The sequence below is a fragment of the Erigeron canadensis genome, chromosome 5 (genome assembly GCF_010389155.1).
Source record: "Erigeron canadensis isolate Cc75 chromosome 5, C_canadensis_v1, whole genome shotgun sequence".
Classification (NCBI taxonomy): Eukaryota; Viridiplantae; Streptophyta; class Magnoliopsida; order Asterales; family Asteraceae; genus Erigeron; species Erigeron canadensis.
In genome coordinates this window covers 11,906,557-11,924,605 of record NC_057765.1, presented here as the reverse complement: position 1 = coordinate 11,924,605, position 18,049 = coordinate 11,906,557, and the positions used below count along the sequence as shown (strand labels likewise).

Here is an 18,049-nt window from a genome sequence, read left to right as displayed (position 1 = left end):
AAGAGATTCAAGATGGATAACTCTAAGCGCGGGAACTTGCCTATGCAAGAGGGACTTAATTTATCTAGCAAGAACGGTACTTCTACACCTGAAGAGGTGGAACGTATGAAAAGAATTCCTTATGCTTCGGCGGTGGGTTCTCATGTATGCGGTAAGATGCACTAGACCTGATGTTGCGTTTGCGCAAAATATAGTTAGCCGCTATCAGCAAAATCCCGGAGAGGATCATTGGACTGCTGTAAAGAACATTTTGAAGTACATGCGTGCTACTAAAGAAATGTTTTTGGTGTATGGAGGAAATCTCGATGCTGAGCTTAAAGTCACTGGATACTGTGATGCTGGATTTCAGACTGATAAAGATGATACAAAATCTCAGTCAGGATATGTCTTTGTTTTAAATGGAGGTGCGGTAGATTGGAAGAGCAAGAAACAATCTACAGTTGCTATGTCTGCTACAGAGTCTGAGTATATAGCTGCTTCGGATGCGGCCATGGAAGCTGTCTGGATCAGAAAGTTTATTTCTGGACTTGGTGTAATGCCATCAAATAACACTCCAATGGATTTATTTTGTGATAATTCGGGAGCAGTTATCATTGCCAATGAACCCGGGGTTCAAAAAGGCGCCAGACATTACCAAAGAAGATATCACTATGTTCGTGAGCAAATCGAATCGGGTGAAATCAAGTTACTCAAAGTTCACACAGATTATAACTTAGCGGATCCTTTCACAAAGGCATTGTCAAAAAGAAAGCTCAATCAGCATGCCGAGGGCATAGGACTTAGATATTGCTAGTTATATCATGTAAATCTGTGATTGGTATTTGGATAATGGGATGTTAAACAATTGTTATTTTCAATAAATGAATTTTATACGTTGTATAAATGGTTTCACTTTTTATAATAATTGTGTCCTATATTTGCATGTTTAGATCCTTGAATATTTAAATATTTTAAATATTCTAAAAGTCTATTGTTGATTAATTGTATGGGAATATAAATTAAAGTAAGACAATTGTGAGAGATTGGTGAAAATATTTAAGGGAATATTTTGAAGATGTTGGATTTTGTACCAAACTCACATGATATTCAAAGTGAATATTAGACTTACCCCACAGAACGAATTATCATTTTATGGATCGGCGTCATTAAATGAAATTCGTGAAATGGTTACTTTATTTATCCTTTGACTTGAGATACAAGTGAGTTATACATGTGTGGATTGCATTTTTAGATATAGTTCCTAACGATCCTGAACAAGGTAGTAATAAAGGGCTATTTTCAGAATTGTCAAGAAATGACATGGCCAGACACTTGTAGTCAACACAGGATTTGTTCCTTCAATTTGCAACTGAAGTATGATACCATTTGGCGCCCTCATTAATTAATTAAGATGTTTGTATGCGCATACCCAAATGAACTCAAGAAGATGTCTTGACTAATTTGGTAATCTTGATTAATTGTAGAAATGAGAACATAATCGTTAATTTATGAAATGTCATTGATCCATATTCATAAATAATAAGGGTATCTGAACAAAGGGATATTGAAGATTAAATCGTTTCAAATTGGCAAAAATTTAAGAAACTAATCTTAAATATTTTCGGGAGCATTGGCGTGTTGCTAGACGCTAACTAATGTTATTACTTTTATAAATAGCATGCCCAAGTGGGAGCTGTTGGAGTGTGATCATGTTAATTATAAAATGTATGTCCGAAAATAATTTAAGCCTACGGGGTCACACGAAATGACACGGTAACTCTACATTATTAATTAGTATATTAAAGTAATATATTAATTAAAATGTAGTCACAAACGATTAATTAAACTAATTAAAAGATTAATTGGATTTAAATAATTAAAGAGGAGGTGTTGGATTAGAATTAGGAATTAGGAATTAGAGTTGTTTCCTAATTCTAAACCATAGGGCCGAAAATTTGAAGGGTTCTAGAACCCTTTAGATTGCTTGTCCACCAAGGTAAAAACCTTTACATATTAGCCTATAAATAGAGGGCTAATTCCAAGGGTTTTACACACACAATTTGCAAAGCAAAATTCTCCTCTCTCCCTCTCTTTGGTTCGACCGAAACACCCCTTCACAAAGGGTTTTCGATTTTTCGGTTTAGCTAGGAAAACAATTGGGTTTTCGGGTTTAGCTAGGTTATCGGTTTTGAGCAAAGGGTTGGTTGGTTTGTGATTCGGGTACTAGCATACAATATACGGGGTGTCTAGTGTGCGATCGTAGAGGGGTTTTACTTTAAACCCTAATTCATCTTAATAATAATATTATCTAATATTATTGGAAGCTTTGCTAAAAGATACACGTTTCGATTCCCTTCTTTGTTAATTAATTTGATTACATATTTGTTTTGATTCTTCCGTTGCGTACTCGTGATTAGATGCTTATATGCTAACAATAACCTCATTAATTACCCATCAATGAAAGACTAAAAAGCGGAAAAATGTTCCACCTCTTAGTCCTACTTTTAGTTATATATAGATGGGGTTAACAAGTATGCATCTAGCTGCATACTGCTACCCAGATTTTGAGATAGGGGAGATTTTATATTTATACACGTGATTAGCAGAGGGAAATTGTGAGGGAGAATGCTAGAAATAGGTTGCTTCTAGCAGAATATTTGTTTTTCCCTATATAGATATAGATATAGATAGGGGCGGTAATTTAAATTTTGTCATGTATTTTTAAATTTTTCATAAATTTTTTTAAAAATTCTATAGGTTTTTAACATTTTGCCACCTTTTAGATTTATTTTTCATAAGTTTTCTAAGTTTGACTTCTTTGGAATTTTTTCTTGGTACCGCCTCTGGATATAGATGTTTTATGTTTTATTTATATAAATATTATACTTTTAATTAATAACAAGGCTAAAAAATATATATAAAAAATATTGAAATTGACGGCATGACACACCATGCATCCTAAAACCCCCACCAATTTTCCAATTTTTTAGGGGCTAACTAGTTTTACCCATGCCACGTGGCGTACCCCTACTGCCCCATCACCACTCCTTTTAGTCTGAAGGAGGGAAGTCGAGATCCAAAAAGACAACTTTGTGTTTGTTTGGTCAAAATAAAGAACAACTAAACAGTCTGATTATTGATTGAAATTTGGAGCTACTATTAATCATCATCATCAGAAACCCATTCTGCAAATAAGTCAAGGTACGTGGGCAACTTCAGAATTTGATACAATTACAAGACTTTAAATGGAATCAGCAAGCCAAAGGCGCCTGCACGTGATTCAAAATCATTTTCTTGCCATTTCATCTTCATCCGCAGGGGACACAACTCTCACACTTAATCAAACTGCTAATGAATTCTTTTTGGGTAAGTAAATCATCCACCAGATGTGTTTTTCATAAACGTGATAGTAGTTAGTATCTATGCTTTTTTTTAACGTATGTATCTGACCCATTTTGTGAGCCGATCACTCACTTTGCGAGTGGGTTGGTAAACCGACACAAGTATATTTATTTCCTTAAGGATTTGAACTTTACTTCTATCATTAGGCCCCCACCTTGTGGTAATATATTTGAATATTTCTAATTTTCTATCTTATGTTTGATAACATATTTTTATGAAAGCTTTTTATTACTATTGTTAAACCTGCTTGTTATTGCAACTTAGTAAGTATTGTGATTTAATCTACGTATCCATATCTATCTATATCTATATATATATATATGGGGACAACCCATATTCACTTTTCCCATATGTATATATAATGAAAAGTTTAGAATTTTTCTTTTTTTTAGAATTTTAAAAATTATAGGTTACGTGTTATATGTCTAACTACTTTATAAAAAAAACTACCCTCCTAAGTTTTTTATCCCCAAAACACCCCTTTAGTTCTAATTGTTTACTCACTCCTATTCTACCAAAACTACCCAAAAAAATTATGTGAAGTTGCGACTTGTGAGAACTAATTGTACCAATTTGCTAAAACGGTCAATCGACACCGCTGCCACCACCACCATCTAGCTCTGCTGCCATCGTTATTACATCACCACCGCCACCGCTATCCTCGCACGCCACCACCACCCGTCCCTGCCACCCCATCGCCACCATTACATTGCCGCATCACACAAGTATCCTTCTAGTGGATTTATATGTGATTACATTTGTGAATTAAGGATTAGTTGAAAAGATGGTTTGTTTCATATATTCAGCGAACCTTTATCTGTTGGAAACCATTAGTGCTCACCATTTTATACATGCACAATGCTAGTATAAATACAAATCAGTTGAAACCAAAGGACAAGTGCGTGAAAATGTGTTAAAGTCGTCATGTTTTGCTATTGTATGTATCTAACTTTTAATCATGTAACATGTATTTCTCCAAATGTGACTACCATATAAGCTGCCATGACATTAGATTACAAGTTATAGGAGGTCACATTATAAATCTTGTCCCATTTTGCTATTATACATGTCTAATTTTCAAAACTCTATTCCATGTATTTTTCAAAACTCTATTCCATTTTGCATTTGTATGGATAATACCGCTTATAGCATGTAAACTGCTGACGTAACACCAATTTTGATAACCTGTCCGGTAACGTGGCAACTTATCTGGTTGGCACGTCTAGAAAAATACTGGTTAATGGACTAAAAGGTACTTGGGTTCTTAAATAAAATTAGTTGAAAGCTTGATACATACAATACAGGTTGTCGGAGTTTGATACATATAATAGCAAAACGAGATTAATTTAATACATTTTTGTGCACTTGTCCCTAAAATCAAAATGGCCAAATGTATTTTAGTTTTACTTTTACCATTCAAGGCAAGTTTCTAGTAGACTTTCAGAATTAGAGTTTGAAAATATCTAAAGAGGTGTTGAAATATGACTACTTTTAAGATCCAGCTGGCACGCAAAAGTTCTTTGATTATGAATCTGGATGATTTACAGAGGCAAAAAAAAGTTAAAGTTGTTTATACATGTTTTGCAAGGTCGCCTAGTGGTAAGAGATTTCAGAAGAGACTTGCATTCAAATATCTCTGGTAATATCTTGGGGTTGCCAGGGAAAAACTCTAGGAAATGGCCACAGAATACCGGTTAGGCCATGTATATCGGATCCCTTGTTTTCCTTGGGTAGCCTGAACTCGTGCACTTTTCCATTTAACCATTTACCTCTATATCATTACAATACCCAATCCCTCTAAACATGTTCTCTATTATGTATTGTTTCTAACTGAACTATACTCTATTGTATCTTCACTAAAGTGACCTTTTCTTTTCACCACAAACAACCATAGGACTTTTAACTTGATGCATATATGTCCACTGCCATGACATTTATGCTTCCTGTTGCACTTATTTTCTCAACAGTTGAGACAATTTAATAATATTTCCCAAAAAGAACTCTGTTGTATATAGTAAACAATTATTGAATCCATGGATTCTGTCCAGATAGCGCAGCTGATTAGGATTCAGAATGTAATCCAAACAGCACTGCTGTTCTCTTTGTTTTATATATGTTTATATATTGTACATTACTGCATCCGTTTAATCTTGCATTCTTCTGTTCAGTTTTCTTTCATTCATTTAACATATATGAGGGTCTTCTATCATGGCAGAGCAAGGTTACAGTATTGTTCTTCCTGAAAAATTACAGACAGGAAAGTGGAATGTTTACAGGTCCAAGTCATATCCTTACACTCGGCCATTCGATTGGCTAAAACAGTCACTTACCTTTTTTTTCATGACAGATCCATTTTATCACCGTTAAAGCTTGTGAGTAGATTTCATGATCATCCTGATATAGCTACGTTACATGATAACTTTGTGTGAGGCTCCATTTACTCTATGCAAGTTTTCTGCGTAGATATAGTTATTGTATCTTATAGTTTTAGAAGATCCATCTTATGTCATCTCAAGATGGCAATTTCTACCCTTTTACTTATATGTTGATCAATTCGGTAATGTTTTATTTCAAACAGATCAAATAGGTAAAAAAAAAAAAAAAAAGGACAAAAGATAGCTTAAATGGCAATGAGGCAAAAGTCGCCCAATGTGTATGCTTAATGTATTAGGTCCTAAACCATTTACTTTTGTCATCATATCTGACTCAATAACTGTTAATATTCTACTCGTAATTAATTTTTTTAACAAAAAGTATTTCAGGTCAGCCAACCCAACACAACCTAATTCTTTTTGACCATTGTCAAAATTGTACCCAGTTTATCCAAAGCCCATTTTACCTGCTCTTAAAACTGACCATTTTGACACTTATAATTACATTGATAAGTATCCAAATTGTTGTCTTCACTCGATACAGGCATGCTGCAGAGACTTATGGTGATAACAAATATCTTGGAACTAGAGTTGGAGTAGATGGAATAGCTGCACAGTAAGTATTTATGTATATAATTACATCAAATTTTGTATTTACATCAAACTGTATATATTTTAGATTGATTAACATATTTATATTATACATTATAGGTACAAATGGATGACTTACAGGGAAGCAGGTATTGCTCGCTTGGAAGTTGGTTCGGGTTTAGTGCATTATGGAATACCCAAGGTAAGCTAATCATCATCACTCCTTTACATCAATGAAAGTGACTCTGAAGTGGCAATTTCGCCCATTCAACTAAGAAGTAAGAATAGGTCGATTCATGTTATCACCTTAGTTGTATTAATTCCTTTGAACTACAAGGAAAATTGATGTCATAGGTTAAATAGGTGAAGTTGTTCTAAACTTTCCTCATGTGTTAGGTTTGTGCATACTTCATTACACACAAATGTCTTATTTAAGAAGTTTGAACTTTTCAAATGGAAGAAACCACTTTTTAGCTGAACTTGTTTTAACTCCTTCCCAAGCTGCACATTACATGTTGCACATATTTATTAATCATGTTTCATAATCCTAATATGGTCTTTCGTTAAAATAGGGTTCCTGTGTGGGAATATATTTTAACAACAGACCAGAGTGGCTGATAATGGACCATGCTTGCTCTGCATATTCGTACATATCGGTTCCTCTATATGATACTCTTGGTGTGTTATTTGTGTTCTCATGTATAGTTTTGATAGTTTCTTTTGTGTTGTTACTTACTCTTCTGTTTTATTTTGTATGACAGGTCCAGATGCTGTGAAGTTTATTGTAAATCATGCATCTGTGCAAGTTATCTTTTGTGTGTCCGATACATTAAAAAATGTGAGTTTACCTTCACTTCCACACTGGAATGCTTTTGAACAAAATGCACCGCAATTAATCTGTACTGTTTTCTTGTAATCAAAGTTCCAAATTTCGATACAGAACCACTTAAATGTTTTTGAGATTTCTTAAGAATTTGGAGCTTGCTTATATGTAAGCTCTTTTATTACTTCTATAATGTGCCATATAAAGTTCCAACGATGGAAACTTTGATCTGGTTGGGTTGTGTTTATATCTTTAAAGGCTCAATGAATTTAATATTTAGCAAAAGTGTGAATAGATTATCAAATGAACAATGCCAAACATTTTTCCATGCTGCACACAACCTTCAAAAATTTGACTTATTACTCTATTATAATACTGTTTGAATTGGAGCATAGTTATTGATTTAATTGGAAGAGAAAGTATTTTCATAGTATCATTTACTATGGACCCACTTCAGGCCTTGGGTTATAAGCAGCGTGGTTTGGATCAGTGGTAAAACACCTTGGCCTCTGGAAACAGAGGTCAAAGGTTAGATCCTCATCCCATGCAAAGGCCGGAGGTCCTTTTCTACCATTTAGGTAGAATGTGGAAGCAACCTCTCTACCTAGCTAAAGGTAAGGTCTGTCTACATCTTAACCTCCCCATACACCGTTGAGGTATTTGGGCCCAAAACATGTGGAAGATGGCAGTGGGCACTTCCTTTTCCACTTCAGGCCTTGTGTTAAAATTATTATTTTTTTATCTCTATTGCAATCTTTAGTTTTACGTTAAAAGTATTGAAACTAGGTTTTGTGTTAACTGTTTATCTTATACTTGTGCTACTGTTTAGTTGCTGAGCTTCTTGTCAGAAACTCCTTCTGTGCATTTGATAGTGGTATGAAGCCCAATTTCTCATTAATATTAATAAATGTACTAATACAATTTGATGGAAAATGACTGCTGAATAAATTAGTTGATTTACCATTGTGAAGGTGGTCGGATCAAACGATGCTCAACTGGCATCTATTCCGCAGCAAACTAACGTTGAGATCATAACGTATACAAAACTGCAAAGTGTGGTAAGTTTACATCGTTTTTGATGAATATTTATATGGGTACCCCTTGAACTTTGTTTTTCTTAACTGAACATTTATGTTTCCACTTGAAATTTTCAGGGTCACAATCACTCAAAACCATTTGTTCCACCAAAATCAGAGGATATAGCTACCATATGCTATACAAGTGGAACAACTGGGAATCCTAAGGTTTGCTTTTCATTTGGTATGTATTGCCTCAACATTTTGATGTTTGACTTTATTAATAGTATCAGATTTTCTATTCTTGTCAAGGGCGTTGTGCTTTCCCATGGAAACTTAATTGCAAATCTTGCTGGTGAAAGTCTTCGAATCATTCTCAACCCTTCAGATATGTTAGTTATTCAATTATAAGCAAGTAAAGCTATATTTACGTGATTTTGTTTTTGTTATGCCACAGTAATCTTTATGATGTTAAAGATTTAATTATTACCTTGTGTCACAGTTACATATCATATCTTCCTTTGGCTCATGTATATGAACGATCTACCCAAATCATGCTGGCTTATTTTGGAGTCAGAGTTGGATTTTATCAGGGTGTAAGTAACTCCTCCACAGCTTGTGTAAAGTTTTTGATATTGATGGATAGGTCCAAAATGGGCGGGCCAGGGAGTTGGACAAAATGTCAAAAGTAGTACATTTTGAAGCTTTTATATCAAAATGTATTAATTTTTGTAAAGGTAGATTGTCTATCATATGATTGTGATAATAGAAATTGTATTATTTCAGTAAATATCTAGCCTATAATAGAATGATTTAGGAGTCTTTGACGTTTTCTAAGTTATAGTACACCTTTGGCGGCTTTTGACGTGTTAGATTGTCATCCTTTTATGCAAAAGTAATCGTAATCCAAATTAACCCATATATAAGTAGAGAGTCGAATTTGCCACTTCTGGTAGCTTTTGAACCAGTGGAAAGGAAAGACTTGTTTCTGCATTCCTTTCTTTCCCTGGAAGTGTCTTGAAGTTCGCATTGACGATGCAGTGTTAATGAGAATCCTATTAAATGGAACATTATATTAGAACACTTACGTTACATATATTTCAAGTTATGAGCTCAAATTGAAGATAATGCAAGTGTAATTTTGGCATTACCATATGACATCCATATTTAAGCAACAACAGGACCCCTTATTGTATAATTGTAGTCAAAGCAATGTAAGTTATCATGACGTGAACTAACGATTGTTCTCTTTTTAAATTGTTCATCCTATATCAAACCACATTTTTAAATTGTTCTTATATCTTTTTTTTTTTTTTAAGATTCTAGATTATGTTTTAATTTTATGCTTATCATCCATAATACTCAGTATTGATGACAAAAGGTATGTTTTCAGGGAGTAAACTAATGTTTTAAGTTCTTTATGTTCATTTGCTTACTATTTCACTCCTTGAAATTGCCTCTTTAAGCACATGACAAAGTGGGTGGGTTAGATAGTGGATCATACCAGGTGACATTGGGTGTACCGACCCATAAAGTGTTTTTTATTGGACTATATAATTAATGTGTTTATTATGATATCAAAGTTATATTATAACAATAATTCAATCTTTATTTATGAAAACTGTTTAGAAGGTTAATGCATTTGAATACCTCTAGATGACTTTCAAGCCACTCAATCCTCTCTTTTTTTATTTCTTTTTTCTAAATGGCAATATAAAACTGCTCAATCCATCTGACCCGATTTCTTTTTTCTTTATATCCTTCATTTTAACCCATATGCATATAAACAACTTATAAATTTTCCTCTATGGAATGTGTTTGAGATTTTGTTACATTTTGTGATGGGTGTAGGATCCTACGAAATTAATGGATGATATGGTAACTCTTAGACCCACTGTGTTCTTTAGTGTACCTCGAGTGCTTAATAGACTGTATGCGAGGTAAGAAGGTTTGTTGCTGGAAGTATATTACATAGTGACTCATATTGTTCTTCACTATCTTACTAAAATGATTTGGTTTTTGCAGCATTATAAATGCTGTAAAATCATCTGGTGGTCTAAGGCAGCGATTATTCAATACTGCCTACAATGCTAAGAAACAGGCAATATTGAATGGTAAGAATTTATAATATAAATCTTTACTTTTAATGCCATTCATTGTTCTCGATCTTCTCTTAAGAGTGAAGGCTTCAGATCTAACATTAAATAGAGTTGATCTGAGATTCATACTTGATGACAGTTTACTAATTCATGTGATTTGTCCTAACCAATATACCTAGGATTCGGTTATTTATGTTTCCTTTTCCAGCCCATGAACCGACCTTATGTACTTCAGATATATTTTCATAATCATATTCAATGTATTAGTTACACAACAATTTCAACAACAATACAAATCCTATCGTTGTAAGCGTATGATGGAGGTGTGATATAGATAGTCATACCTGAGAGATTGGTTCCAAAAGGACCTCCATCTGATAAATTGTCATGCAAAGGTTGTGCATAAAATAGATGAGTTCTAAGAAGTTTTCTATGATACTAAAATGTTCTACTGATTGGAGATAACTTTAAAACATTTTATTAGATGCAATTAATGTGCATACTATATACACTATCTGTCCATCAGTAAAAAGTTATCTCCAATCCAGATATGTGCACATTAATTACATCTATATAGTGTATATACTATATAGAATCTCTGATCATTATTTACTAAAAGTGTTGTGTGCATACTATATACACATGTATATGCAAAAAGTTAGTAAATGGCTTAGTGGTGCTGAAAAAAAGGGAGGAGCAACCGCCTTGTGTTCTACGAAAATTACCCATCTCGAATAGGGTTTTCTATTTTTTAATCGGGGATTCCCCTCTTGGATTGGGCTGCATAATTGTCAAATCTATCCTTTTGTAACGTTGAATTTTCATATTCAATCACAAGCTGGCACATTCTTTGCAAAATTGTTGAATGTACTTACAGGAGAGAATTCATCTACGATGTGGGATCATTTGGTCTTCAATAAAATAAAAGGAATGCTTGGGGGGCGAGTTCGCTATATAGTATCTGCTGCCTCGCCATTGTCTCCTGATGTTCTAGGATATCTAAAAGTGTAAGTCAGCTATCTATCCATCATTAGTTTTTATTCAAAGCCATCAAATTTATATTATTTGATAACTTGTTTGTCTGTTATCATAATAAGTTGCATATGTTCAACAGGTGCTTCGGTTGTGTATTTATAGAAGCTTATGGAATGACCGAGAATTCTTGTGCCATAAGCTTGATGGATGAAGGTGACAACTTATATGGCCAGTTGGGGTCTCCAAGTCCTGCATGTGGTTAGTTCTTACTTAGCATACTAATGAGATGGTTTCTTACTGTTAATTTACATAAAGCCCATCCTTTAAATTTAATCTTTTAGTAGAAGCGTATTAGTTTTTTGTGCGACATATCTGGATTTATTATTTCATTAGTTGATCAGAGATTCTATAAGAGCAGTTGTTTTGATAATGAAATAATGATATCCCGGAAATAGGAAAATCATTAATATTAATAAGGGATAAGAGCATCGGAGTGTAACCATCTATGACCGTATGATGTTTTGTAGTGACCTACAAGATTGTTTAATCAATGGTTATGTTTTGTAGTGACCTACGAGATTGTTTAACCTTTTTATTTGGGTCAATCAATGTAAGGACCTATGCTTTTATTTTGTACAAAAAATGTAAGGGTTTGAACAAAATACATAGCTTCTTACATTGATTAAACAATTTCGTAGGTCACTACATAAAATAACCATTCGGTCATAGTTGGTTACACTCCGGTGCCTTTATCAATATAAATAATTGATTTATTTTTCTTTGCCTGTGTTTTCATTAGTTGTCTTTATTTGTTTTATTTTTGTCAACAAGACCACCCAATCCCATTGGTTTCTGTGGATATAGACATTAATACCCTTGCCCAAGATTAGACAAACTTCTTCAAAGAAGACCCCCAGCTGTTTTATCTTTTTCTTATGCTCGATTATTTCATTGTTTGATACATAATTAACCAACTAGAAATTCAGTTTTCATTTATGAAAAAGACGTTGTGTTTCCTGATAATCAGTCATAAAGCTATCAAAATATATCCCCTAGATCTGCCATCTTTGGGTGTTCAGTTGTATGTCGTCTTCCATAAGTGATAAGTCCCTATGCGGATTTCTGGGTAAAGTATGAGTCCAGAACTTATTATTAGTAGCTAGATTATCGAGAAGAACATTTTACTGGTATTTTATTAACTCATAACAACCAACTAAGAAGAAAGTGGCCTTGTGATTATCTCCAACATATTATGGTTTATACGTAGTTATAATGCTTACTATTAACATATACTGAAATGAATGTGTGGTTCAGCTTGATCTTGAAGTTCATAACTATGATGTTGTGCTTTTAACAATCTCTATGGATCAATTATTGTTTCAGAGATTAAGTTAGTAGATGTTCCCGCAATGGACTATACGTCCGAAGATCAACCTTATCCGCGTGGTGAGATTTGTGTAAGAGGGCCAACTGTGTTCCAAGGCTACTATAAAGATGAAGCACAAACGTACTTCCCTTTGATTCATACTGCTACTTTTATGATGCAACTTCAACTCATTTAATTATGAATGAATCAGTTTTGGTTATATTTGACATTTGACCACTAACACGTAAAATGGAAAATACTTCTAAACCAAGAGATCAACATGAGGCACGCCACCTGGGTTGGAAATTGCTGAAGTGAATTTTAATACTGAAACTCCTAAATCATTTTATTTAATAAGTTGTATTAGTCTATTACTATAATAAACAAAATTCCGTGATAATTTCAATGTAAAAATTACATATTACTTTTAGTTAATTTAAACAAGAATTGTTTCAGGTTGACCTGAAACGTAATAAAAAAGATACACAATCTGATATTTAACTCATCACTGCACACTTGTCCATTTTACGATATCTTCATCAACCTTTCTTTATCTAGTGTGGTACTACGTTTAATTATATCTATGTACATCTTATTAAATTTGTTAGGAGGGAAATAATCGATGAAGATGGATGGCTCTATACAGGGGATATTGGGACATGGTTGCCTAAAGGTCGCTTAAAGATTATTGATAGGTTAGCACATGATATAGGTTGCTGAAATCCAAATTTACCATGCTAGTTATTTCTAATTTATATATAGCTTATAAATATCTTTAACTATTGATACTGTGACAGGAAGAAAAACATTTTCAAATTGGCACAAGGAGAATATGTAGCCCCTGAGAAAATTGAGAACGTATATGTCAATTGCAAGTTTATTTTTCAGTGTTGTGTGTTTGGTAAGATCCATTTTTCATTTAGATATGGTTTGTTTGGTTTCTGGTTTGTAGTAGTGGTGGCAATATAAACAAGTTCGTATGGGAACACGTCTATTTGGGTTTTACTTTATGATGTAAAGGGAAGATGGGGTAAATATATATAAAAGTTGGTAAAAACTAAAATGTGTCAAAAGTTTCTTGATGTGTTTTCAAATACTTACAATGTGTCAATGTCCCAGATCATACATTTATAGAAATATCAAAGTTGTTTTAGTAATCAGGTGTTTATGTTTTGACATCCTGAAAAGACATGTTTTAACTTTCACATACCGTATAAATTAGTCGAGGTTTGTCACAAACCTTATTCCGACCTCTTACCTATCTCATGCCACCCCTACTAGCATTTTCACCTTTAACAGTATCCTTACCTTTACTTTTCGGTAGGCGATAGCCTGAAGTCCTCATTGGTTGCTGTTGTCGTGGTGAACCAAGATGTACTCAAAGCATGGGCTGCAGTAGAAGACATAAAGGTAAGTTCTATTGTTGATAATATGCATAAACTAACTATTACGCGCAGGAAAATACAAATAATATGTGATGTTTTATTGTTCAAAGTAGAATGGCTTATGTAGAAACCTTTCGATTTACAAACTTAAAAATGAAGTGAAAGTAAACTACGTGCTTTTGCTGTGTGTGTGTGTGTGTTGGTTATGCTAATAGTTACCTTTTTACCACAATTGTTCATTGTAGTATGAAGATTTAAAACAGCTTTGCAATGATCCTAGAACAAGGGCAGCTGTCCTGGCTGACATGACTCTCGTCTCAAAGAAAGCTCAGGTATGCCAATGTCCACCAGATCGTTCAACACTGCAACATTTAGAGGGCACTTTAAACCCAGTTATGTAAAGATGAATCAATTTATGGGTTATAATTTAAAAATGGGTCAAAGGGTAGTGTTAAAGAGGATCTAGCTAGAATGGGGGTTTAAATGGAAAGGTTTTTAGACTACCCAATACGTTCCAGATCGGGTCAAGTTGAACCGCCATTCTTTATTCCTTTCTCTCCTTTTTTTTTTGATTATAACATGACTTAATTCATTAAGCATAATTAATTATATATCTATAATATAAAACCAATATCTAATGTTTTGAATAAATCAGTTTATTGGTTAAAAGCATTTGACTAAACCTTTGTGTGACTTTCAACCCGTTTGCCACATCTATGAGGTCTGGTTGATCTTTTAACTTGACCCATTCGACCCATTGAACCAAATTGACCTTTTTTACAACAAATGCGTTGAAACTGTCACTTCAGTACTAATCAATTGTATCTTTTACTAATTTGACGTATTGATTTCCAGCTAAGAGGTTTCGAATGTGTAAAAGCTGTGACCTTGCTGGTTGAACCTTTTACTATAGAGAATGGTCTGGTCACTCCAACATTTAAGGCATGTATACTAACTTCAATAATTTGTATATTCTTGTCGGACGTGTGCATGGAAGAAAATTTCCTTCACACGCTTGAAATTTTATGTAGGCGAACTAACTGATAAAACCAATCTTCTTATCATAATTAGGTCAAGAGACCTCAAGCAAAGGCATACTTCTCCAAAGCAATAGCTGACATGTATACAGAAATATCAGAGTCTTCATAAACAAGATTATTGTAGATACTGGCAAAAGAATTTCATTAATTATGTAATTGCTAAGATAAAGGTTATTGAGATTCCTTAACTTATAAATTGGTCATTTTTGGATATGTTTGATCTTTGTCTCATCAATGAGCTAATCCAAAAGACTTAACTAGAAAGGAAATAGGTCAACCTGAGAGTCATCTAAAGTATGCATAACTAAGAACTAATAGATAAAATTGTTTGGGCATCAGCTTAGTCCAGTTGGGACCAACTTGACCACGTATAAAAAGGTTAATGTCACCAAAGTGTAAAGAAAATTATTATCACGTGTCATATCCTTTTCTGTTATTCATTTGAGTCCACTTCAATCTTACTTTGTGAAAAACCTATGATATTTGTGTAGAATTTATCTGGTTATTAATGCAGTTCGGTTACTATTTTGAAACAAACGAAGAACATAGTGATCCAAATATATCTAAAAAGTTAAATGACTACTATAATCTTAGTGAAAAGGTATAGTGACCAAAGGACTTTGGAATAGCCGTATGTAAGGTTACCATGGAAATCTAGTAAGAAGTTGTGGGTTCTATTCCAATGGTAGACGCTAATTATTTATGAATCTATGTTGTCTTTCTAGTGGGTGTGAACTCTAGTTGTGCTTGAGTTGCGATCCTCACAGGAAAAGACGGTTTGTCTTTAGTCAACTTTGCTTCAAGTCTATTTTTGACCCAAATGAACAAAAATAAAGTAAATTTTACACACGACATTATTGACAAGAATTTTTTTTTAATTTTGCAACTATTTGTTCTACCTAAAACAGCTTGTTGATTTTTACCTTGAATTAAGTGTTTGTCCATATATCAGGATATTGTAGGGTATACATAAGGTATTCGGAAATGTTTGGTTATTGTTTATGTTAAATAAGGTTTTATGATGAATATTATGCCATTCTGGTGTAAAATTGGTGTTGTATATCATTATACGAGTAGTATTTATATATATCATATAAACATCGTCTTGTCTTTCTTCTTTTGCTTGTATTTGACAAATGAAATTGCTTCCATAGTCTCGTTATATTTCTCAAATTCGGATGAAAAGGACTCCAAGGGCACAAGTAATGGAAGAACTACGATTGGGGGCCAATCAAATTCCCCTAAACTTATGTTAGCCATCTTCAACATAAGTGAGACTTATAAGGTTCGTCTCATGCATACGTTTAATTTATAAGTAAGAGTAGAAGTAAATTAGATTACCATTAAAAAAAAAAGGGAACATGATGATGAACTTGAAAAATAATTTAACTTTAATTTATACGTTGAACTAGTATCTTAATTTTTATTTTTTTTTCATTTTCAAAATTTGTAATTTTTTAGGGCTCTTTGAACAAAAGTTGTTGCTCTTGTTGGTACACAAGACAAACCGTTCATTCCATGGGAACAGTTGTCTTCACCTCCAATTCTTATTAAGACTATAGATGCAACTTACGACCCTCTATTCTATAGCTGGTACAACCCATCTACCATGCTACGATGGGACTGAGCTAATCGATTCGGCTAGATAGCTCAGAGTTTAATGTATTGTAATGTCTTTTGATTTTTAAGATTTATAGTTTTTTTTGAGTATTTTAATGCTTTCTTAGTAAAATATTACCTTAAGAATTAATATAATATTTTGTAATAACAAATAATAAAACATTATCCCACTTTCCTCACCGGGTTCCTCTCTGTTCATCATGGGGTTGTTGGGATAAAGGTGGGTTTGAGACGTGCGGGATATTTGATGATAATGGTAAAATATAAAAATATATATGGTAAAAGTTCTTACTCTTCCCATGAAAGCTTTACATTTCAAGCAAAATCGCAAGGAGTGCTTGCGATCCACGCCTAGAAATGCAACACCTCCTTGCATTTATGGGCAAAATCGAAAGTACTCCTAGCGATTTTGCCTTGAAATACACAGCTTTGCGGTGTTGCGATTTTTCCTGGAAATGTTACGATTTTGTAGTTAGTTTTTTAAAACTCAATAACAACATGAGTATTTTGGTACATTTAAGATAAATTATAATTATTTAGGTTTTTTTTTTATATATAAAAAGCTTGTATGTATGGTGACAATCGGTAGACAAAAAGCTTATGCCCATTGGTCTTTTACCTTTTGTTATTTTTTTTTCTAATATATTTGACTTATAGTAAATCAATGTGTTAATTGCGTAGAAATGTATCAAACAACTCAAAATCTATAGATTATCAAATAAATGTGTACCCAACTTCTAAAACCTAGTATTTTATGTATCCAACTAATTAACTAATAACAATTAAGTCTAAAAATATCCCCTCTTAGTTATAAACAAAAGAGTTTTTAATGTGAGAGCATTTTGTTTACCTTAATCATTTATTTAAATACTAACAATAAGATAAAAATTAATTTCTACATTTGTAAAAGTGGATAACTAGGGGGGTTTTGAGGGTCTTGGGTTTCATTCCAGATACGCGTGGTTCGAGCTCCGCATATATTCAAATTGGATGTCACTATGGTGTCTTGAATGCTAACCACTAACTCGTTGTTAAAGAAAGAAAGATGATATACAAGATGTAATAATATAAATGGGGATGGCAAAAAAAAAAAACTCCGACCTAACGGGACAACCCGATACTCCATGAGAATACCTGACACCCAAACCCGTTTGGGAGGGGGGGGGGGGGTCCTACTCCAAAACAGACCGAATCCATATCAATACCTATATCCATATACTTATAAGTGATTAGTTTTGAATGTATATTCCATCTCTATATATATAATGTTCAACACTAATATCAATTAATTTTGTATCTATATTCCTCAATTCACATATTCATTTCTCAAAGCATCAAGAGTAAGTAGTATCATTTATCAAATTATACAAGTTTAGGTTAT

General features: G+C 33.4%; 1 protein-coding gene across 1 annotated transcript; it reads left to right on the top strand.

Moving 5' to 3' along the window:
* Positions 1-2,980: 2,980 nt before the first annotated feature.
* Positions 2,981-15,261, top strand: LOC122599967 (long chain acyl-CoA synthetase 6, peroxisomal-like). The gene is made up of 23 exons (XM_043772592.1): positions 2,981-3,345; positions 5,597-5,657; positions 5,729-5,806; positions 6,298-6,369; positions 6,465-6,546; positions 6,917-7,022; positions 7,106-7,182; positions 7,997-8,041; positions 8,139-8,225; positions 8,322-8,411; positions 8,496-8,575; positions 8,686-8,779; positions 10,035-10,123; positions 10,209-10,297; positions 11,160-11,289; positions 11,397-11,515; positions 12,641-12,764; positions 13,232-13,318; positions 13,421-13,524; positions 13,948-14,033; positions 14,254-14,340; positions 14,864-14,950; positions 15,080-15,261. Exons 1-23 carry the CDS (start codon positions 3,225-3,227, stop codon positions 15,155-15,157), a joined length of 2,073 nt encoding a protein of 690 aa, XP_043628527.1. The 5' UTR covers positions 2,981-3,224; the 3' UTR covers positions 15,158-15,261.
* Positions 15,262-18,049: the final 2,788 nt, after the last annotated feature.

Bases quoted from the DNA above. Each gene is read 5' to 3' on its own strand.
- LOC122599967 (XM_043772592.1), top strand. From the start codon at position 3,225: ATGGAATCAGCAAGCCAAAGGCGCCTGCACGTGATTCAAAATCATTTT. The intron at 7,183-7,996 runs GTGAGTTTACCT...GCTACTGTTTAG, and splicing joins TGTCCGATACATTAAAAAAT to TTGCTGAGCTTCTTGTCAGA. The intron at 8,576-8,685 runs GTTAGTTATTCA...CTTGTGTCACAG, and splicing joins ATTCTCAACCCTTCAGATAT to TTACATATCATATCTTCCTT.